At 52.3% G+C, this 23,598-nt stretch overlaps 1 protein-coding gene across 1 annotated transcript in view; it reads left to right on the top strand.

Moving 5' to 3' along the window:
- The window catches only part of ELAVL1 (ELAV like RNA binding protein 1), a 43,408-nt gene that overhangs the window by 4,781 nt on the left and 15,029 nt on the right, over positions 1–23,598 (top strand). The window contains exons 2-3 of the mRNA XM_034945798.3: positions 9,053–9,240; positions 19,721–19,824. Coding sequence (XP_034801689.1) covers positions 9,069–9,240; positions 19,721–19,824 — 276 coding nt within the window. The 5' untranslated portion in view covers positions 9,053–9,068. The remainder of the gene's footprint in view (positions 1–9,052; positions 9,241–19,720; positions 19,825–23,598) is intronic.

The raw sequence follows: 23,598 nt of genomic DNA, 5'->3' as shown, positions 1-23,598 counted from the left end.
TGGACTGGGCCACAGGCCAGCCACACCTGACCTGCTCCTGCCCCGGGCTTCTCAGCCTTGCTGAAAGGGAATTGTCACTTAGCTGGAGCTGCTCCAGCCAGGCATCCTGCCCTTCTGTGGGCCATGGGCAGGGGCTTGGAAGAAGCTGGTGCCATGTCCACCTGAGACCTTGCCTTGCATGGCATTTATAACTGGGTCAGGTGGTGCTTTGGGTTTTTTCTGGCAGCAGAGCATTTCCTGAATGACCTAAGCCTTTTTTTACCTTGAAGACTCAGAATGTTGCATCTGGAAAGGACCTTAAACATTATTGGGTCCAAGCCCTGTCAGATGATGTGTGAAGTGTCAAGATTGAGCTTGAAGATAGATTTGACTGTTCTAGTTTTGCTCTGGCTCAAGTGGTTTAGAATACCTGCTCCGTCATGGTGCAATGAAAGTGATTCTCATGCTTGCCTGGTGGAAAGCAGCCTCACTGCTTCACTCTTTTTCTGTCACACATAAAGACACACACACCTCTCTCCCCTGGATATGCGCTAGATGATCGACGGATGTGAACAACATCACTGATGTCACATAGACAACCAGGATTGTTTAAAATAGTGCATTGGAATCAAAAACCTTCAGAGATCATCCAAACAAGACTTCTCCCAGAGGCCAGGCACTGACGGTGACTCTCACCTCTAAGCCCAGTGCTTGGGAGGCTGAGGTAGGAGGATCACTTGACGTCAGGAGTTAAAGACCAGCCTGAACAACATGGCGAGACACCCCCCCGCCCCCGCCTCTACAAAACATAAAAAAGCGGCCAAGCGTGGTGGCTCATGCCTGTAATCCCAGCACTTTGGGAGGCCAAGGCGGGTGGATCACCTGAGGTCAGGAGTGCGAGAGCAGCCTGGCCAACGTAGTGAAACCCTGTCTCTACTAAAAATACAAAAATTAGCCGGGCGTGGTGCCAGGTGCCTGTAATCTCAGCTACTCGGGAGGCTGAAGCCGGAGAATCACTTGAACCTAGGAGGCGGAGGTTGCAGTGAGCCAAGATCGCGCCACTGCACTCCAGCCTGGGTGACAAAGCAAGACCCCCCTCTCTGCAAAACATAAAAAAGCTTAGACAGAACTACATAGAGGACTTAGTAGGACTGCGTAGTGACACGCACCTGCAGTCCTAGGTACTTGGGAGGCTTAGGTGGGAGGATCACCTGAGCCTAGGAGGCCGGGGCTGCAGTGAGCCGTGATCATGCCTCTGCACTCCAGCCTGGTCTGAGAGCCAGCAGCCTCCTGTCCTGCTGTGTGACACACCCTGGCTTTGCCTGGGGACTCTTAGATGGCAATGGTATAACCTGGGCCCTCAAGGTTCTCACCACTGACATTGGTCATTGAGTGTAAGGCAAATAATGATAGGAGTGGTTGGGACAGTAACAAAGGTTTACAGCAATGGCATGGAGGCACTGAGAACTAGAGTAAGTAACCTGTTGTCCTGGGGGAAGGTGGCCTTTTATTTTTTATTTTTTATTTTTTTGAGACAGTCTCACTCTGTTGCCCAGGCTGGAGTGCAGTGGCGTGATTTTGACTCACTGCAACCTCTGCCTCCCACGTTCAAGTGAGTCTCCTGTCTCAGCCTCCTGAGTAGCTGGTACTACAGGCATGCACCATCACGCCCAGCTAATTTTTGTATTTTCAGTATAGACAGGGTTTCACTATGTTGGCCATGCTGGTCTCAAACTCCTGACCTCAGGTGATCCGCCTACCTCGGCCTCCCACATTGCTGGGATTACAGGCATAAGCCACCACGCCAGGCCAGGAAGGTAGCTTTTTAGAGATGAGCCAGCCTGGTGTAGTGGCTCTCACCTATAATCCCAGCACTTTGGGAGGCCCAGGTGGGAGGATGACTTTAAGCCAGCATGGGCAACAAAATGAGACCCCTGTCTCTAAAAAAATTTAAAAATCAGCCGGGTATGGTGGCACACATCAGTAGTCCCAGCTACTTGGGAAACTGAGGCAGTTTGAGGCTGCAGTGAGCCGTGATTATGCCACTGCACTCTAGTTTGGCAGCAGAGCAAGACCCTGTCTCAAAAGAAAAATAAGTAAAAATAAAAGTGAGCTGGGAGGCCAGGCATGGTGGCTCACACCTGCAATTCCAGCACTTTGGGAGGCCAAAGTAGGAGGATCACTTGAGCTTGGGAGTTCAAGACCAGCCTGGGCAACAAAGAGAGACCCCCATCTCTTTAAAAAAAAATACTAATTTTAAAAAATGAGCTGGGAAGTGAAGGAGAGGACACTAGTGCCCTGCAGAGGAAACAGCCAAAGCAGAGGCCTGTAGCATATTGGCAAGAAGCTGGAGTGAGCGGGAAGGGAGGGTGGCGACTGAGGCTGGAGAACCACCTGGGTCCGATTGTGAAGGGCCTTGCCAGTTTGACAGTTGCACTGTCATGACAACTTGAGGCCTGGCCCTGCCACTTATTAATGGCATGCCTGACCGTGAGCATCATCGTGTGACCGCCGAGCCTCAATGGGTGGTGACCACTGACAGGGAAGACCAGAGGGGTGAGCATCTTGATTGCAGGACAGTGCAGGCCTTGCACCTCGAGAGACAGAAGTGGCTACGACTTGGGAGTCAGTGATAATTGAGTGGTGACAAGGCCCGGTTGTGGTTGGAGCTTGTGGGATAGAAGCTGATTTGGCCCGGGATTGATGATGCAGATTTGGAGAAGGTCAAGGGAAGGGCCTCCAGAGGGTGGGGTGGGGGCCCAGAAACGTCATGAAACTGCTTTGCAGGGCAGGTTGTTGGTTTCTCCCGTGTTACTAGTTGACCAAGAACTTGACCTGCAGGGGCTGCTCAGCCTTGACTCAGAGTGTCAGGAGGAACAGGGCCGCAAAGCAGAAGTTCTCTTTTTAAACCTTTTAAAATTTATTTTTATTGTGGTTTTGTTGTTGTTTTTGAGGCAGGATCTCACTCTGTCGCCCAGGCTGGACTGCAGTGGCACAATCATAGCTAACTGCAGTATTGACCTCCCAGGCTCTAGTGATCCTCCCAGCCGAGCCCCCCGATTAGCTGGGATTGCATACAGGTGTGCATCACCTTTCCTGGGTAATTTTTAATTTTTTTTTTTTTTTGTAATGATGGCATCTCTCTGTGCTGCCCAGGCTGGTCTTGAACTCCAGGCTTAAGCAGTCCTCCCACCTTGGCCTCTGAAAGCGCTGGGATTAAAGGCGGGAGTCGCCACACTCAGACAATTTATTTTTAAATTTGCATGTAGGAAAATTCATTTTTTCGAGTAGAGTTCTCTGAGTTTTGACAAACGGATAAAGTTGTTTGATTACCACCATAAGAAAGATTGGAAAGTTTGCTCTCCCACAAACAGAAATACTCCCTCCTCCTGTCCCTGTGTAATTGATTTTTCCCCTCACTCCCTAACCCCAGCGACCACAGATCCATCCCTATGGTTTTGCCTTTTCCAGGAAGGCACAGAAATGATGTGGCAAGATGTGTTTGAGACTCACACAAGTAGCATGAATTGGTGATACCTTTTATTGCCAGGTAGTATTCTGTTGTATGGTGTATCCCAGTTTATCCATGAATGGCTTGAAGAATATTTGGGTTGTTGTAGTTTTGGATGATTATGAATAATGCCGCTCTGCACATTTATATACAGATTTTTGTGTGAATATAGATTTTCCTTTCTATTGCCTTAATACTAGGAGTAGGATTGCTGGATCCCATGCTAAGTGTATATTTCACCGTAAGAAACTGCCAATCTGTTTTCCAAAGTGGCTGTCACATTTCACATTTTTGCATTCCCACCAGCAGTGCATGAATATTCTGGCTTCTCCACATCCCTGCCAGCACTTGACATTGTCTGTTTTGTTGCTGTTGGTTGTTTTTGTTTTATTTTGCTTTAGCCATTCTAATAAGTGGGTAGCGGTGTCTCGATGTGGTTTTAATTTGACTAATGATGTTGAGCATCTTTTCATGTGCCTGTCTGCCATCCATATATATTCTTTGGTATAGTATCTGTTCAAATCTTTTGCCATTTTTGAAACCAGGTTGTTTGCTCATTATGTTGTTTTTGGTTTTTGGAGATGGAGTCTGGCCCTATCGCCCAGGTTGGAGTACAGTGGCGCGATCTCGGCTCATTGCAACCTCTGCCTCCCAGGTTCAAGCGATTCTCCTGCCTCAGCCTCCCCAGTAACTGAGATTACAGATGCCCACCACCACGCCTTGCTAATTTTTTTGTTGTTGTATTTTTGTAGAGATGGGGTTTCACCATGTTGGCCGGACTGGTCTCAAACTCCTGACCTCAGGTGATCCACCCACCTTGGCCTCCCAAAGTGCTGGAATTCCAGGCGTGAGCCAGCACACTGGCCTGCTTCTGTTTTGAGAGCTTAAAAAAAAGTGTTCTGGGCCAGGCATGGTGGCTCACGCCTGTAATCCCAGCACTTTGGGAGGCCGAGGTGGGCAGATGGGCAGATCACGAGGTCAGGAGATGGAGACCATCCTGGCTAACACGGTGAAACCCCGTCTCTACTAAAAATACAAAAAATTAGCTGGGCATGGTGGCAGGCGCCTGTAGTCCCAGCTACTTGGGAGGCTGAGGCAGGAGAATGGCATGAACCCGGGAGGTGGAGCTTGCAGTGAGCGGAGATCATGCCACTGCACTCCAGCCTGGGTGACAGAGCAAGACTCCATTTCAAAAAAAAAAAAAAAAGGGTTCTGGGTTGCGTGAGGTGGCTTATGCCTATAATTCTAACACTTTGAGAGGCCAAGATGGGAGGATCACTTGACACCAGGAATTCAAGACCAGCGTGGGCAACATAGTGAGACCCTATCTCGACAAAAAATTAAAAATTAGCCAGAAGGCTGAGGCAGGAGGATTGCTTGAACCCAAGAGTTTGTGGCTGCAGTGAGCTATGATTATGGCATTGCACTTCAGCCTGGGCAGTGGAGTGAGACTTTGACTCAAAAAAAAAAAAAAGTGTTCTGACTACAAGTCCCTTTTGCAAATGTTTACTCCAGTTGGTGGATTTTAATTCTCCTAGCAGTATCTTTCACAGAGCAAAAGTTTTAAATTTTGATGATATCCAGTTTATCCTTTTTTTTTTTTTTTTTAACGAAGTGGGCTTTTGGTGTTGTGTCTGAGAAATCTTTCCCCAGCCCAATGCCACAAAGATTTTTCTCCAAGAAATTTTATGTTTTTACATTTTAAAACAGAGGTCGGCAGATTTTTTGTGTGTGAAGAGCCAGATGGTAAATATTCTCAGCTTTTTTGGCCATACGGTTGCTACTACTTAACTGTGTTATTGTAGTACAAAACTATCTATAGACAGACAATACATAAACAAATGAGACAAGCTGTGTTCCAATAAAACTTTATTTATAACAACAGGCAATGGGCCAGATTTGTACCACAGGCCATGATGTGTGTTTCAGAAGGTCCACTTTTTCCAGGCCTAGAGGATACCACACTGTGGACAGTAAGCCTGGGGCAGCCATTGTCCATCTCACCGTCCATGAAAGCAGAATGAGGGAAAAAGCAAAGTAGATGCCTAACTCTTAGAGAAAGGGCGAGGAGAAGGAAAGGTAAAGGAAAAAAGAGAAAGAAAGAAGGGAAATGCTTGAATTACATTTTGAGCAAGCTTCAATGTGCATTTTAATTCTTCAGTGTTAACCCTTGTGGTCTGTTTGGATCAGCTTCCAGCAAATGTTTTTGTCTGTTTGTTTGTTTTTGAGCCAGTGATCTATTCTAAAATCTCGTGGCCACAGATGGTGTAACAGACACATGGAGTTTCTCATGATTAAACTCTATAGGTCCCGAGCTGCTACTGAAAGTTGAAATTTAGCCATTTCCCATTAACGAATATTTAGAATTCTATCCAGTTTTATACTCTTATGAACCATGAGGTAGTGCCTTCCTTGCACTTTTTGTTTTGTTTTGTTTTGAGACAGAGTCTTACTCTGTTGCCCAGGCTGGAGTGCAGTGGCGCCATCATGGCTCATGCAGCCTTGATCTCCTGGGCTCAAGCGATCCTCCCTGCCTTTGTCTCCCGAGTAGCTGAAACTATAGGCATGGGTCACCATGCCCACTAAATTATTTTATTTTTTGTTGAGAGTCAGGGTCTCACGTTGTTGTCCAGACTGGTCTTGAACTCCTGCACTTGCGTGATTATTTCTGTAGAAAGATCCTGCAGTTGTGAGTCAGAAGGTTCTACCATCTCATACTCAGATCAGTAGCAGGTGATCTTGCGCTGGATTTTATTCCATGTGACTGGCAGAAAATAGCATCTGGTTTTCTTTTGCATTTTCCTCATTGTTCACGAAGATGAAGTTCAGTGTCTTTTTTCTGGACTTACGAGCCATTTGAATTTAAGGCCTTTATAAATTGCTGCTCACATCCTTTGCCTACTTCCCTCTTGGTTACGTCTCTTCTTTTATCCCTTACCAATTTGTAGATGTTCCGAATCAAGTTTTCCCAACCTCGGCAGTACTGACATTTGGGGGTAGATAATTCTTGGTTGTGGGGCCGTCCTGTGCCCTGAAGGATGCTTTACAGCTCTCTGACTTCTACCCACCAGGTGTCAGTAGCACCCCCTCCCCCTGACCCCTGGCCCTGACCAAGTCACAGTAACCAAAAATGTCTCCAGACATTGCCCTGTGTCCCCTTGGGGGCAGAATGGCCCAGTGCGAAAACCACAGGTCTAAATAATAGAATATGCAGTGAATCTTTTCTCTAGGCTACTCCTCTTTGTCTAGGTCTGTGATGCCTTTTGCTGTACAGAAGTTTTTAATTTCATGGAGTCTCACTTTTCAGTCTTTTTTTCTATGGCTTTTGATGCTAACCTACTTTTTAAAGAGCAGGGAGCATAGGACATCCTCAAATAAAAGAAATGCTAGGAAATTGTACTGATTTTGCACATTGTCTGAGAGTAGTAGGAGGGTAGGGAAGACCTGGATGTTTCTACCAGGAAGAAAGAAACCAGACCTAATTCTTCCCTCGGCGTTGATTCAGGGAGTAGGTAGGAAATCTCCACATGAGAGGTGTGTTCAGATTTTTATGTAACTGCTGGCAAGGCTATTTTTAAAGAAGGCCAAAGGCGCATGACCGTGGGCACTGGGTGTTCAAACATAACAGAATTGAGCAACAGGGATCTGGGGAAAGGGATGGGCTCTCACCGAGACCTCCAGGCGGGTGGCCATCCACAGGGATGACTACCTGTGTGTTTAGAGGCAGGGATGAGGGGCCTCTGAGAAGTGAGCCCAGTGTGTGGCGCACTTTCAGCAGGGCGGGCTCGGCATACTTGGCCGCATTGATCTGGACTCTTCTCCAAAGTCATCACTGGCTCTGATGTTTATCACTGAAAGGAAGGGCTTCAGCAACTGAGAAAGACATTTCAAAGCCTGCAAACTGTGAAGACCAAGCTCCTCTGACTGGTAGAGAAACCTTCACCTCTTTCCAGCTCAGTCACTGTGTCTTTGGGAATAAACAGGTGCAGAGGACCATTGCCTACCTGCCCCCTCAGCAGCAGGGTGTCCAGGGGTGGGGTTCAGGTACACCCCACAGGCTCTGGACATGGAGAGAAAGCAATCGGAAATCTGGAATTCTCTCGAGAGACAACCCAAAGGCTTTTTTACAGGATCTTAAATTGTGGTGCTGGAATTGTTTGTAGGTCTCTCCGAAGCCCTCTTAGTGAACTTGGAGTTGTTCTGTTTTGTGTCCATGGACTATTTTTTAGAGCAGTTTTAGGTTTACAGAAAAATTGTGGAGAACACTCGTTCCGTAGCATTACAATGAAGTATTGACTGAATAAAATTTTTTTTAAATAGAAAGAAGCCGGACACAGTGGCTCATGCCCGTAATCCTAGCACTTTGGGAGGGTGAGATGGAAGGATTACTTGAGGCCAGGAGTTCAAAATTAACCTGGGCAAGATACCATCTCTACAAAAAGTTTTAAAAATCAGCCGGGCGTGGTGGCGCATGCCTGCGTTCCCAGCTACTCAGGAGGCTGAGATGTGAGGATCGCTTGAGGATCTCCCAGGAGCCTTGGCTGCTGTGAGCTGTGATGGCGCCACCACACCCATTATTAGCATCTCACATTCACATGGCACCTCTGTTATTCTTGGTGAATCAATATTGACACATTATTAGTAACTAAAGCACGTAATTCAGATTAGAGTTCACTCTGTATGTTGTTCATTCTATGGGTTTTGACAAACATGTATTGTCACATCCACCACTATATATCATGCAAAATAGTTTCACTGCCCTAAAACCCTGGCAATCCCGTGTTCCACTATTTGTTGTCCCCCCCACGCCGACCTGCATCCCTGGCAACCATTGATCTTTTTCTCTGTAGTGTGCCTCTTCCAGAAGGTCATAGAGTTGGAATCATACAGTGTATCACTTAACAGTATACATTTAAAGTTCCTTTAAATGTCTTTCCTAGCTTAATAGCTCATTTCTTTTTATCATCAAAAAATATGCCCCTGTGCAGCTGAACCACATGAATGGAGTCTGTTCATTCATTCACCCATTGGAGGAGATCCTGGTTGCTTCCAGGTTTTGGCAATTATGAGTGAAGCCGCTGTAAACATCCATGTGCAGATTTTTGTGTGGCTGTAAGTTAACATGCAGCATAGAAAAGAATCTCTAAGTGCAGGGCCAGGTGCTGTGGCTCACGCCTCTAATCCCAGCACTTTGGGAGGCTGAGGCAGGTGGATCACCTGAGGTCAGGAGTTCGAGACCAGCCTGGCCAACACGACGAAATCCCGTCTCTACTAAAAATACAAAAATTAGCTGGGCATGGTGGCAGACGCCTGTAATCCCAGCTACTCAGGAGGCTGAGGTAGGAGAATCACTTGAACCTGGGACGCAGAGGTTGCAGTAAGCCGAGATTGTGCCACTGCACTCCAGCCTGGGTGACAGAGTGAGACTCTGTCTCAAAAACAAAACAAAAAAAAAAAAAAGAAAGAAAGAAAATCTCTTAAGTGCAAATGCAGTTACTAGTTTTGCCTTCATATACTGCAATATGAACATTTTGAATTTACTTGCTCTTTTTCTGTTGGCAGATTTTTGAAAAATACAATGTCTAATGGTTATGAAGACCACATGGCCGAAGACTGCAGGGGTGACATCGGGAGAACGAATTTGATCGTCAACTACCTCCCTCAGAACATGACCCAGGATGAGTTACGAAGCCTGTTCAGCAGCATTGGTGAAGTTGAATCTGCAAAACTTATTCGGGATAAAGTAGCAGGTAAAGAAATGGAGGCGTTTTAGTAAACCGGGTATTGGTGGCCATCCTTTGGGCACTGTCTCCTTTGCCTGTGACTCTGTGGCAGTCCTCAGTGCAGGATAACTACAGCCTTGAAACGATGGCTGTGAAGTTTCATTTTTATTTCAAACTCTGTCCATTGCTCTTGTATAAGATCGGACATAAGTTCCCAAAAGAGGAAAAATTCATTGTAAGACAGAGAGCATGTACAAAATAAGACAGTGGGAGGAGAGGAAGGAACCAGAGACAGGGCATTCTGAGAGCTGGAAGGGGCTGGAGAACCACAGCCTGACCTGGCTTGGCCTGGGCAGATTGATTGGGTCCCACGTGTGGAAGGGACCCTGGCGAGTGTACTGTCCAGGGCAGGTGCAGGTAGGCCTGCCCCTGTCTGTCCAGGCCCCCACTCTTGGTCAGGCCCAGGTCAGCAGAACACCGAGGACCTTGTGGACAGCCCTTCGTTATGTTTGGGCTGCTCTGTCTACTGTCAACACCATCAACTTGAACTTCTGCACCATGCTGAGCTTGAACTCTCAGAGGGGCAGGAGCCTGGCAGCTAAAAGCCCTGCTGTTCCACTCCCTCACAGTGGGACTTCTAAGCCTTTGTGTCCCCATCCGGAATGTGGAGATTGTGGCTTCTACATCCTGGTGGTCCCTACCTCGTAGGTGTTTGCAGAGGTCCTGGCACCTGTGAAGGCCTTCCTTACAGAGTGGCCTCCATTCTGAGAGCATGGCTGCAAGGACTCGGGAGAGAATTACGGACAGACCATGTGCGGAGCTCTCCTCCTCCTCCTCTCCCAGTGGCCCCTCTTCCTCCTCTTCCCTCTACCCGCCCCCACCCCCCTGCCTTCCTTTCTGTCTCCGCCCTGCTTTAGGAAGCCAAGGAGTGGCCAGTCCTCTCGGGGCTCTGTCTGCCACCCTGGATTTGGGGACTGTGATTCCCTATACTGAAAACTCACTTCAGGCTGGGCACGGTGGCTCACACCTATAATCCCAGCACTTTGGGAGGTCGAGGTGGGAGGATCACTTGCTCAGAAGTTCAAGACCAGCCTGGGCAACATGGTGAAACCCCATCTCTACGAAAAATACAAAAACTTAGCTGGGCGTGGTGGCCCGCATCTGTGGTCCTGGCTATTTGGGGGCGCTGAGGCAGGAGAATTGTTTGAGTCTTGGGGGTTGAGGTTGCAGTGAGCTGAGATTGCACCTTACCAAGTACCACTTGGTACTAAAGTGTCTTCTACACTTTAGCCTGGGCAACATAGTGAGACCTTGTCTCAAAAAAAAAACAAAAAACTAATTTAAAAGTTGAATGCTGGGCACGGTGGCTCATGCCTATAATCCCAGCACTTTGGGAGGTCAAGGCAGGCAGATCACCTGAGGTCAGGAGTTCGAGACCAGCCTGGCCAACATGGTGAAACCCTGTCTATACTAAAATTCAAAAATTAGCCAGGCGTGGTGGCGCACGCCTATAATCCCAGCTACTCAAGAGGCCGAGGCAGGAGAATCACTTGAACCTGGGAGGCGGAGGTTGCAATGAGCTGAGATTGCGCCACTGCACTCCAGTCTGGGCAACAGAGTGAGACTCTGTCTCAAAAATAAAAAGTTAACAAAAGTTTCTATTATGAAACATTTCAGGCATACATGAACATAGAGTGATGTGTTGAACCTGATGTACCCATCATTGCACTTTATCTTCAACATTTCCCCAGTAACCTTAAGACACCTGACCCCCAAATGACTCCCAAAGAGCCTGTCTGGCCGCTCTACAGGGAATTAGCTCTTCAGATGCAGGCACTGAATAAGAAAGCCTTCTCTCCTTCCAACTCCAAGAGTCTGATTTAATAAACGCCTTCTCAACAGGGATTTTACACAGTATACAAACTTGAGCAGTATTAGAATGTTCTAGAAGCCAGCATCTGTTTCCTGCTCCAGGAGACCATCCTAAATAAGAGAAGGGTTTTAAAATTCTCCTGTGCCACTAACAATTCTCACCTTTTTCCTCTTTCTGGTGGAAGGGAATTTTCCTTGATATTCCTGAGCACCAGAGATATTGCAAGCATTCCCATGGAATTTGCAGTCATTCTCCTGCAACCTGACTTCTTTGTCTGTTCCCTTGTGGTTTTCACAGGAATGTGAGCTATGCTAAAGGAACACCTAGATTTGGCTCAGTCTGGAGAGAACTGGTTTTGAGAATCAGTGAAGGCTGCAAAAGTGTAATTTGGAAATTATTTCAGTTCAGAGGTGAGCCCTGTCTTATCTTTGGACAGTAGTTAGTAACTGGCGCACCAGGAGTTGTGGAGTGGCTGGGCCTGGGCTTTCATCTTGGCCCAGCCTCTTGTTAGCAGCCCTTCAAGTGACTGGAGCTTTATGGAGAACAGGCTGCAACCTGGCTTTGCTCAGCCTGCCGCCAGTGTGGGCAAACCTCTTCGCTGGCAGGGCCCGGGGCGCGGCGCTAGGTCTCACCACCCCTCTCCCCAGCCAACGGCTTTCTCCCAGCCTCCCAAGACAGCCTCTCACCCGGCCAGGCAGGCACCCTGGCGAATCTGATCCCTGGCCTAGCTCAGCTCACAACACGGGTGTCCCCGAGCCCCACAGCAGCCATTTCCCCGTGTTTACCCTCCTCGGTCCTCTGACCACCCCCTTCACCCTCAGCTGATGACCACCTCCCGCTTCGCAGTGGAACTAGTAGCGTCTCCAGCTCTCCAGCCCCGATCCTCCCTTCCCTTCCCTTCCCGGCTTCCCAAGAGCCTCAGGCTCTCCAAGTGCCCACTTTTCCTGGGCTTCGAGTGTCTTGAAAGGAATTCCTTCCAGACTTCCAGCTTCCTCTAGCTCGGAGTTCCTCCACATCTGTGGCTCCTGATGTCAGGGCTGGACGCCGCATTGGACACTGCAGGGTGTTGAGCAGCATCCCTGGCCTCCACCCACGTGGTCCCAGTAGTGACATCCCAGTGGTGAAACCCAAAAATGTCCTGACATTGCCGCATGTCCCCTGGGAGGCAGAGTCTCCCCTAGCGAGAGCCACTGCTGTGTGTGTTGGCCTCCCACCCACATACTGTCCTGTTCCCTGTCTCCACCTCCTTCCAGAAGCATCCTCTCCCATTGGCTTTCAGGAGCACCTCCTCCTCCCACCTGTCTAACTGCCCCTGAGGCCACGCCCCATCTGTCTTTAGGCCTTTCCCCAGCCTTCGACTCAGCCGGTTATGCCAGAGGGTTATGTCATTCTCCTCTTCTTCCAAAGCTGACACTCAGGGTGGGCAGAGTCACCTCATGGCTCCCAGCTGCCCTCTGTCTGCCACCTCCTTTTTGACCAGAAGGCTGTCCTGAGCTCCAGACGCCCTCGGCCCCTTAAATTCAGTATATTCCTAACTGACCTGACTTTCCCTAAAGCCAGCCACTCCTTTCCAGTTGTCCCCACCTTAGCCGATGGCACCACCATCCACTTGGTACCTCTGCTCAGAAATCTAGGCGTGTCCTTGGCTCTCATCCTCCTGGGTGTTGCTTCAGTCCATCCCTTTCCCCTCTCTCCTCAGCCACCATTCTAGCCCAGGACACCACTGCTGGTGGCCTGCGCTGTCGTTTTGGCCTCTTAACTGGCCTCCTATGCTCCCTGAAGACCACTGTCCTCACTGCAGCAGAGGGGCCTGTTTGACAGCCCGCATGTGACCCTGTCACTCCCCTCCTCAAACCGTTCAGGTCCTGGTCGTGTTTGCTTGAGGAGGCCTCCCTTGGCCCAAGTGTCAGATGCTCCGCTGTGGGTTCCTATGGCACCTGGGCCGACCTGCACTGTGGGGTTTCCACCTGGCACTGAGCTGGAGCTTTCTGGTCCAGCACATCAGTATCTCTCCTGGAGGGAGGAGCTTTGTTCATCTCCGTAGCCCTAGACATAGCCAGTCGGTGTTTGCAGAGTGAAGGAAGGAATGAATGAATGAGTGGTGCTGGGGATGGGGGAGAGTGCAGATCATCATTCAGCAAATACTGGTTGAGTGCCAGCCATGGGCTGGGCACTGGTGGCGGGAGGAAGGAGGGGCGTGATGATGGCTGGGAGGAAGGGACTGCCCCATGTGCTGCTCTCAAGATTCGGAATGTTTCTGGCTGGCCTGGCCCTGGTCCCTATGTTGGGGATATGGCGTTGGTTGGTTGTTGGCTGTTCCACCCACAAACACCAGCTAAGGAGGCCACTGCAGCGCCCGGCGGTCCTGCCTGCTGCCTTCCTGGGCAGCCCTGCCCCAGTGTCTGGTCTCTCCACAGTGGCCCCATATGTCCCTCGGGGGATCAGAAGGAGTCAGCCCTCTACCCTCATGGATGACCTGTCATGCCGGAGCCACCAGGCTGCAGCCCCATTCACGGCTTCTGTCTTGCTGTATATCTCTGGTCGGGTTAAAGCCCACACCGCTGCCCAAGGCTTTAACCACATCCTGGAGGGGAGGGGGTGTCCCGAGAGGGTAGGGACACCCCTGGGCGCCTGCCCCCTCTCCCCACTTGCTGCACCCTTCCCCCCCCCCCCCCGGCACCCCCCGGTCAGGCTCTACTCTTGGGCGCTCGTGATTCTCTGAACACTGTTCCCTCTGCAGGAATGTCCTTCCGGACTTTCCCAGCCTGACGGCTTTTTTCTTAATATGAGTCATGTTTGCTCCTCACAGAAAAAAAAACTTAAGCATGAGCCAAGCAGAAACAAACAAACAAACAAAAAATCACCCACAATCACACCGCTGTTAGCTTTTGGGCACATGTCCCTCCAAACGATTTTCTTTACGTATTCATGGCCATAAGCAGTCACGTATTTCTACAGAATGGGCTCTTCTCTCAGGCTGTGGATAAACTTTCCTTCCTGCATCTGGACATTTTTCCACTTCGCTGAACATCTCGTGATCCCATCATCATCAGTCGCATAGTATTCTGCTTCCCATTTGTTGATATTTGAAAGCCCTGCTGACATAAATGTCCTGGCACAAATCTTTGCTCACTGGTTATTTCCATAGAAAGTCTTCCTGCTGGTGAAGCGGCAGATGGGAGAGCGCACCTTTTAAAGGCTCTTGGTCCCTGTCGCTAACTCACTCTCTAGGGGACGCTTAGTTCACCCTTCCTTCTGTCCAGCCCTGCTATCCGCTAGCCTTGGCAGGATTTCTCACCTTTGCCACCCTGTGAGGGACGAGCGACATCCGATCAAGGTGATTCCTATTTCGAGTGAAGTTCATCACTGTTTCTATTTAGTGGTTGTTTGTACTACTTTTGTAAAATACCCTTCTTGTCCTTTGCCTGTTTCTTTTCTTTTGCAGACCTTTGCTGTTTCTTATTTATTGCTGAATTAATTCAGTCCCCACCTCCAATCTCTGTCTCTCAGTGAAGTCTTCCCTTGAGCCTTTAAAGAGAGAACTCACGGGACCTGCCCTCACGGTGCAGAGGAGGGCTTCACCCACAGGGCACTCGCCCCCTCAGCCCTGCACCCCATGTCAGGTCAGGGCGCTTCCAGCTGCAAGAAGCATGGAGGGATGGAAGCATTGTGTCTGGCAGCGTAAGACAAGGAAGCAGCTCTCCAGTCTTAACCCTCATCCAAAGAGAGGGAGAAATGTGTTTGGAAGTTCGAGAGCACTGGCCAGTGTTTGCCCAGTGTGGGCGGTGTATGGGTGCCCAGTAAGGCAACCATGGTGCTCCCCGCAGAGGCAGCTTTGTCTTCTCCAGGCAGCAGCTTTCAGGGTACAGTCCCTGGGCCAGCAGCAGCATCAGGATACTTGGGGAAATGTGACTCTCAGACCCTGCCTTGTGGCCAGAAAGGGTGAGGAGGCTCTTCCTCCAGTTGAGGGAAGTGAGAGCCGGGCATGCACTGGCCTCTGGGACAGCCCTGCATTTCACTCCCGGGTTCTGCGTCCTGCATTCCTCCCTGCCAGTCTCCTTCCTGCTTCCCCGTATCTCCCACCCACACCCTCTCCATCCCATCTCCCATCCCAGGGGCCCCGTTTGCCCCCCGAGCACCGACACCAGGCAGGCCCACCACGGCCTGTGCAGGAGCCAGGCCCCTCTGAGCTTGGCTCCCTGTCCTCCTGCTCCCTCGCAAACCCTCAGACCTCCTGTCTCGGGGCTGATCTCCCATCTCCAGGCAGGGGCTTTGGCAGGCTCTGCCACTGGTGGGCAGGAGGAGCATCTGTAAGGAGTTTGGGGATGTGGATTCCCACACCTGCCTGACATCCTGGGTCCCGGGATGGGGTAGGGGCATCTAGGGAGCCAAGTTGTTGCCTTGAACTCCAGATGCCCCTGGTGCAGGTGGCTTGTGGACCTTGCCTGGAGAAACAGTAACTTGGGGGCCCGTTTGCACTTCTCCTCTGGAGGCCTCCTCTCCTCTGCATAACCATGGGAAGCCCCATGCCCCTCATGCACTGGAATCACTAGGGAGCTTTAAAAACCACTGAGGAGGCTGGGCGCGGTGGCGCACGCCTATAATCCCAGCACTTTGGGAGGCCAAGGTGGGAGGATCACTTGAGCTCAGGAGTTTGAGACCAACCTGGGCAACATGGCGAAACCCCATCTCTACAAAAAATTAAAAAATTAGCTGGGCGTGGTGGCGTGCCCCTCTAGTCCCAGCTACTTGGGGGACTGAGGTGGGAGCATCGCCTGAGCCTAGGAGGCAGAGGTTGCAGTGAGCCGAGGGCGTGCCACTGCACTCCAGTCTTGGCAACAGACTGAGACCCTGACTTAAAACCACTGAGGCCAACTGGCAACCCCCCCACCTCCTCCTTTTCTGACTTCATTGGTTGGGGGTGTCGCCTGGGCAGTCAGTACTGGCTTAGAAAGCTGCCCAGATTTGTTTGTATTGGAGGCAAAGGTGGAGGTGGGTGGTCAGGTGCTGGACAAAGCCCTTCCAGTGATGGCCTCACCCAGCGGGTGGAAACCAGGGCACCTTCATCCCTCACCTGCCTGCCTTCCTGCTGCCTCCAGGCATCTACCACAGAGAGGAGAGCAGATTCTGGGGATGAAGCCAGGCCTTGACTCACAAGGCTCAGCCTGTAGGGAGATCAGGGGCCTGCCCCCACTACCTGTCCTCTGGGTGGGGCATTCCTCTACTGCCCTGGCCTGTGCACATAGCCTGCATCTCCCATCTGGATTAGATCACCAGCCCGCTGGCTCCACACTGGCTCTGCCCTGCTGCCAGTGGCCACTTCCTAGGCCCTTGCCACACGGGCCACCTGTACTTTCTGGGAATACACTGGTATTGTCTCTGCCTCGGAGACTTGGCACCTGCTCTTCTGTCTGGAATGCTCACATCAGCCACGCAGAGGTTTAAAATATCTCCTCTGCGACGGGCCCTCCTGACCCATGTCTTAATGCTTGTCAGTTTCTCACCACCATGTTGTCTGACTTGCCCCCAGGGATGTGACGGCTTTCATGATGGCAGCGACCGTCCTCTGTCATGCATCACTAACTCCCAGCCAAGCACAGGGCCTGACACATAGTAGGTGCTCAGTTAATGCGTCAGCTCCTTGAGGACAGAGAAGAGCTTGACCATGGAAGGTGACAGGGGCAGCCCAGGGGTGTGTGACTCCCTCGGTGATGTTGGCAGGTGTGGGCATGTGTGGTGAGGAAGAGCATGTGGCAGAGACAAGGGCCAAAGGTGGGTCCTCAGGGCCCATGGGTCTCCATGGAATGGACAGGGAGTGAGGAGCCTGAGGAGGGACAGCCAGGGAGACGGAAACCTGGTGTGGTTTCCACATCCTGGAGGAGGGGTGTCCCAAGAGGGTAGGCCCTACCCTGAGCTGCCGAAAGCTCAGGGGACACATCCTGAAACGGTCCCCGGGGCAGTGACCATCCTAGGGGACCAGTCAGGATCACCTAGCACCTGGGAGATGAGGAAGCAGGGACTTGGTCCAAGCAGGGACCATGTTTCTGTGTTGAGAGGAACCGGCTGTGGCTGAGGACACAGGAACGGGGATTGGTGCTCGAGTCCCTACCAGTGTGTGACTTTCTCAAGCAGCACTTAGGCTGCCTGAGGCGCCACAGCCAAGGAGGCAGGTGGTCCAGGCTTGTTTATGGAGCAGAAAGATGGGGCCCGGATGCAGATGGCGCTGAGCACTTCAAGAGCAGGTGTTCAGGAGTGAAAAAAACCCAGCCAGGCTGGCATCGTGGTCAAGAATCCATATCACAGGAATCCCTGACCCCAGAGGCTGTCCCCTCTGGTCCTGCCCTTGCCATCCCGAGTCCCTCCCGTGGTGTCCAGTGAGTGGGTATTCGCTTGTACGTGTGCTGAGTGTGTCACAAAGGGGGTGCAGGGACACCTGCCAGTTTCACACTGCCGTCTGGAGCACTTGCAGAGGCCCTGGCAGTCCTGACCTGGCTGCACTGCTCCGTTGCTTGTTCTCCAAGCTGCGATCCCAATTCGCTCCACACGGGCTTGCTCCTACGGTCTTGGTGCTCCGGGTTCTCACTTTGTCCAGGGCCCCAGAGCTGAGTCTCTTAGCCCTGAGGAGTTTTATTAGAAATACGGGTCTAGAGGATCTGATTTTGGTTTTGTTCTTTAGGAAAGAGAGCACCCCATGCAGAACTAACTGCACGTCATTTCTATAGCTGCTATGTCAGGACCATGCCTTAAGCGTGGGCTGGGCGTCCTGACTTCCTTCCGCGGAGGGCAGTGTGGAAAGGGGTGGGAGTCACTTTACAGCCAAGAAACCTGGCAAACTGACTGCCTCGGCCCAGTGATCACAGTCAGCACCAGCAGCCATAAGTCACGTTGACGGCCTGTGCCCTTGACATCGTGTGACGAGAAGGGCGCTCCAGCTGTGACAGACTCCAGCAAACCCAATCGAGAGTCTACGGGATGTCCGACCAGTCCTCAAAACCGTCACAGTCACGAGAAACAAGAAACTGTCATAGTCGAGAGGAGCCTGAGGGGATGTGACTACTAAATGTCACGTGGGATCCTGGATGAGGTCCTGGGGCAGGAAAGAACATGAGGGAAAGACTAAGGAAGCGGCTGGGGCGTGGACTAGAGGTAATGGGAACATTCGTCGTCACCAGCATTTCATACTCACTTGCGGTGGTACCCATAGGGGAAACTGGGAGGGGGCCATATGGGAACTTGGTATTATCCTTGTAATTTTTCTGTAAACCTAAAACTGTTCTGAAAAATAAAATTCATTTTAAAAAGAAAGTGGCAAACCTGGGTTAGGCTCTCTGCTGGATTTGTAATCTTGCTGTCGGTGAGATGGATGTGGATGTCCCTGGCCCAGCTGCCAGGAGGATCTCTGCCTCAGTGGGGCTCCAGGCCACCTCCTCTTCAGTGACCTGCACATTGTCGCGCTCTGCCGGCTGGGGGAATGGAGCAGTGCTGGGTGAGGCTCAGGCCCACAGCAGATGTTCAGCAGCCTTGCAAGTGCATGGATAAGCTGCGGGAGACGGGGATTGCGCTCTTCCCTGTGCCTCCTCACTTCCCCTTTAGTGAGAGCATTTGGCCAAATGTCCTGTGAAGCTCCTTCTGAACCCTGACCCCAGAGGCTGTCCCCTCTGGTCCTGCCCTTGCCCTCCCGAGTCCCTCCCATGGTATCCAGTGAGTGGGTGTTCACTTGTACCTGTGCTGAGTGTTTCACAAAGGGGGTGCAGGAACATCTGCCTGTGAACCTGGTTCTCCCCCACTGTCTGGCAGAGCTGGGGATTCTCAGCCCCTGGCCTCTCCTTGGACTCTTCTGCCCCACAGCAGGGTCGGGCTGGTCTCAGGCTTGGAAAGGTAAATGGAACTGGTGGTGGGTGGTGCCAGCAGGCCCTCCTGCTCTGGACAAGGAAGTGGCAGAGAAACAGCAGTGACACAAACTGGGGTCCCACCAGCCTGTCCACTGCCGTGGCCTTCCTCATCCTCACCACCCAGGCCCCACAGAGCAGCCGGCACCCACGGGACTGGTCTTTCAGAAAGATGCTGTCCGTAGCACAGTATTTTTTAAAAATACTCCTTTGTAAATAACTTTTGGGGTTATTTTAATTACAAAAGTAAAACCTCTTGGCCAGGTGCAGTGGCTCACATCTGTAATCCCAACACTTTGGGAGGTCGAGGTGGGGCCGAGGTGGGAGGATTGCTTGAGCCCAGAAGTTTTAGACCAGCCTGGGTGACATAGTGAGACCCCATCTCTAAAAATAATTTTAACAATTAGCTTGGGCCTGCTGGAGCGGGCCTGTAGTCCCAGATACTCTGGAGGCTGAGGTGGGAGGCTGTCTTGAGCCCAAGAATTTGAGGTGGCGGTGAGCTGTGATCACAGCGCTGGACTCCACCCTGGGTGACAGAGCAAGATCCTATCTCTTTAAAAAAAAAAAAAAAAAAAAGGAACCTATGTTCATTGCAGAAAATGTACGTGTTTGCCAAAGAAAATAAAGTTTGCTAGCACCTGTAATCCCATTTCCCAAAGGCCAGGCAGATATAGTGCTTCCCGACCTCCCTGTCCCTCACTCGCAGACGGTTGGCTTACCAATGTCTTCATGTTCTCTCGCACAGGACACAGCTTGGGCTATGGCTTTGTGAACTACGTGACCGCGAAGGATGCAGAGAGAGCGATCAACACGCTGAACGGCTTGAGGCTCCAGTCAAAAACCATTAAGGTAAAGGGATCTGATCACCACCGCATCCATTCCTGCCCTGGGCACAGGTCTGTGCTGAGCCCCGCCCAGCCTCACAGTCACTCTCCAAGGGACTATGAGCACAGCCGCTCCTCGGGGGCTCCCATCAGATACCCTGGTCAGGTGTATCTGACCCAGGCCTTACATGAGTGTCTCAGGGCCCACTCCCCGCCCAGGGTGCCCCCAGGTTGCGTCAGCTCCCAGGCCTCCCCTGTCGTCTCTCCTGCCTGGCTCTCTGTGTTCCCATCCCTGGACAGCTCCATCCACCCCCAGCCTGCCCAGCGCTCCCTCCGCGCTCCTTGGGGCCAGTTGTAACCCTTCCCTCACCCAACACCTCACTCAGCACCTACTGTGTGCCCCACAGTGACCAAAACAGACAAATTCAGTGCCCCCATGGGTCGGGGGTGCAGACAGTAAACAAGACAGAGGATAGCCATGTGTGACAGGCAGTTGCCGTGTGTGGAGGCTTCACAGCGGCAGGTGACTTGAGGAAGCCAACTGTGCAGCAGCCCAGGGGCGGCACCTCCAGCAGGGCCATAGTGGCTTCCTGGGATGAGTTGCAGGTCCTCCAGGTCACACAGATGGATTTCCTCTGTCCTCATCATCTGACCCGCGCTCTCGTGCACTGGGGCTGTCAACCCCGAGCCCCACTTACCCCCGTCCCCACGTGTCTGCCTTCTGGCTCCTGGGTTCGTGGGCAGCTCCTGCCACCTGGATCAAGCCTCGTGTCTTTCCGACCTTTGCTCCCTGGTCTCCTGTCAGTCCTGGGTACTGCTGAGCCTTCCCTGAGCCTCCCGTGCCCCAGGCAGGCCCCTGCAACTGGGCTTCCTGCAGCAGCCACTGCACCCACCCGCCCTCAGTGCCCGCCTTCACAAGATACCCACAGACGTAAGGGCTTCCCGGCCAGAATCCCCTCTCTTGCTCCAAGGCCATTTGGAATGAGGTGGTCCTGTGTGAGCCTTTAGATCTGCTAGATTCCCCTGCCCCAGAGAAAGGTGCTCCCTGAGTCACATCAGGCACCTTGAAGGGTCCCTCTTGGACCTGCCAATTATTAGGGCCTCCTGGGGAGCTGTAACATATAGATTCCACGGTCACGGGGGGCCTCCTGAATCACTGCAGGGTGGGCCTGGGAGCCTGGATTTTTGCCTGCCCACCAAGAGGGGTTCTGTGACCTGACAGTGACAGCACCTTCAGCCAACAGCTGGCCTCTGTCCCTGCCTTCAGACTGCCCCATGATCTTGGTTACTCAGTGGCCAAACCCTGGCTCAGCAGCAGCTCTCCCAGACCTGCCCCATGCCGCATGGACGTGGTGTGCAGTGGGCTCCCTGAGGGCAGGCGCGCCACTCCTGCCTCCTCGTGTCCAGTGCAGGTCCTCAGAGGCACCTTCCCCGGTGGGGGCTGGTGAGGGCAGCCAAGCGCCATGGGATTCCACCTGAGCAGGGGCAGCCCTTCCTCGCCTCCAGCCCCAGGTGGCTTATCCTTGGCCCTGGACTCCCCATCTAGGAATTCTCTCCCCTATTTAGAAAATGTTTGAAGGTTCTTGTTGCTGAGGCAGCCAGGCTGAGGTGTGGAGCAGAACGCTTGATTATTCCTGCACAGCTGTTCCGTTTACTCAGATGCAGGAGCCGGGTGCCCAGTGTGTAAACAGGACTGTCTTGCCTCTCTAGGATTGATGTTGGTGGGAAAGGCTGGAGTGGCTGCCTGAGTTTGGAGCCAGAGCCTCAAGGGACCCCAGGGGCCCAGGCCTGGGCAGGTGTCCCTCCCTGTCATCCCGGCCATGCATGCAGAAGCCTGCCTCACCTTCGGCGGCCCTGCCCTCTGCCGGCAGAGTCTGCTTCTCAGTGGCTTCACACCACTGTCCTAGTTCTGCAGAAACAGGCCAGCCTCATGGGGACGTGACAGCCCTAAGTAATTTCTCCCCAGGTCTCCCCGAGGCTCCCTGGGCCTGGCTCCTCTAGCAGTTCCCCCGGCGCAGCCCTGGGGTCCTCTGTGCTCCAAGTGTGTTCATTCCGCAAACCTTTACTGAGCCCCTGGCCAGTGTCTGGTGCTGGGCCAGATACCTTGATACTGAGGGACTTCGGATCCCCTGCCATCCCCAGTTTAAAGGTGACTGATCTGTGCAGTGTGATAAGGGCCTGGATGGAGTTGTGCGTTCAACTGATCCTGGATTTTATTGCATGTTGGTCTGATGCCACCTGGTGTCCTGCAGTTCTATTCTGACACCAGTCACCCAGAGTTAGCACAGCCCCAGCACATTTAAGGCCACGGTCCCCAACAAGACCGCCCTCACCTCAGATGCCAGTCACCCTTTGGGGGACCCCAGGCCCCTGCACTTTTGACCAACTGGCTACAAATTCAGAGGTTCCCGCCACCCCTTCAGGGTGCATGACTCACTAGAATGACTCCTGGAACTCACACTTCTGATGACAGTTTGTTTATAAAGGTTGCAACTCAGGGCCTGCCAAATGAAGAGCCACACAGGGAGGGTCCCAAGCACAGAGCTCACATGTCTGCACCTGGTGGGATCAGGTGCCTAGTCCTCCCTGCATGTGACCTGTGCACCTGCCAGGAGGCTCCGTGGAGCTTTGGTGTCTGCCGTGTTTACTGGGCTCATTACGAATGCATGACCGATTGACTCTTTGGCCATGTGATCGAACTCCATCCCCAGCACCCCTTTCCCCTCCCCCACCCTGGAGGTCAGGCCGGTATCGCCCAGCTCACAGCCCCAGCCCTCTAGTCACATGCTTGGTCTTTCTGGTGCTGGAGCCCATCCTGAGCCATCACTTAGCAGAAACTCAAGTGGGATCCAAGGCCTTATGGTAACAAAGACAGAAATTCCAGGAGTTTTACAAGCTTCCTCCTAGGAATCTGGGACAGAGACCAGACAAATCCTTTATGACAATACGGCCTAGGGCCAAGCCCTCTGCCAGGTGCTGGGGGTCACTGGCCCATGGTCCATGGGCCATGGCCCATCCTCGGGGAGCCCAGTGATGCCCACTGTTCTCTGTAAGGTGGTCCCAGGGTGGGCTTAGGAGCCTATAATAGTGGCCAGTGCCAGAGGAGGCTCCCTCAAGAAAGCCAGAGTTGAGATCTGGAGGAGGAGAGGGAGTTAGCCAGGCCAGGGTGGAGATGAGGGTATTCTGAGCAGCAGGACCTGCAGGGGCACAAGGCAAGGGCCGCATCCTAGAGGAGACCCAGTGGCCAGGCACATCATGGGAACTGCAGGCTGGCCCCAAGCCTCTGCCCCGCTCCTCCCCTGCAGGCAGGGGAGGAGCCTTGTGCTCCTCCTGGGCTCTGAGGCCCCAGCCCTGCACAGAGAGCGCAGACGTGCCTTGCCTTCACCCCGTCCGCTCTGTCCTCTTTGGTCCTGATGTCATTCCCTTGGTGGCAGAGTGGAGAAGGAGGAGTCCTGTCTCCTCATCCCTATCTATCTTCTTCCCATAGTGGCAGCCACAGTGGGAGTGGTCCTGCATGGAGGCGACAGGCTGAGCATGTCCCAAATGCAGCTCAGTGTCCCTGCTGGGATGCTGCACAGTCTCTGTGTGCAGCTCTGCATCACTGCTGGGTCCCTGTGTGCCACACACAGCCAGTGCTTATCAAAGGCTGACGGGGCCAGACCTTCCATCCTGTATCTCACGTGCCCTCTCCACAGCCCCATAAAAAATGGTCCCCAGATTCGGGTTGAAGAAGCTGATGTTTCGAGTAGTGAAACAGCTCTGCCAAGGTCACGGAGGGATGGAGGGGCAAAGCCAGGGT

This window comes from Pan paniscus, chromosome 20, assembly GCF_029289425.2.
Source record: "Pan paniscus chromosome 20, NHGRI_mPanPan1-v2.0_pri, whole genome shotgun sequence".
In the NCBI taxonomy this organism is placed as follows: domain Eukaryota; kingdom Metazoa; phylum Chordata; class Mammalia; order Primates; family Hominidae; genus Pan; species Pan paniscus.
Note: the sequence above shows the minus strand (reverse complement) of the source record. Positions and strands in the feature narration are given on the sequence as shown.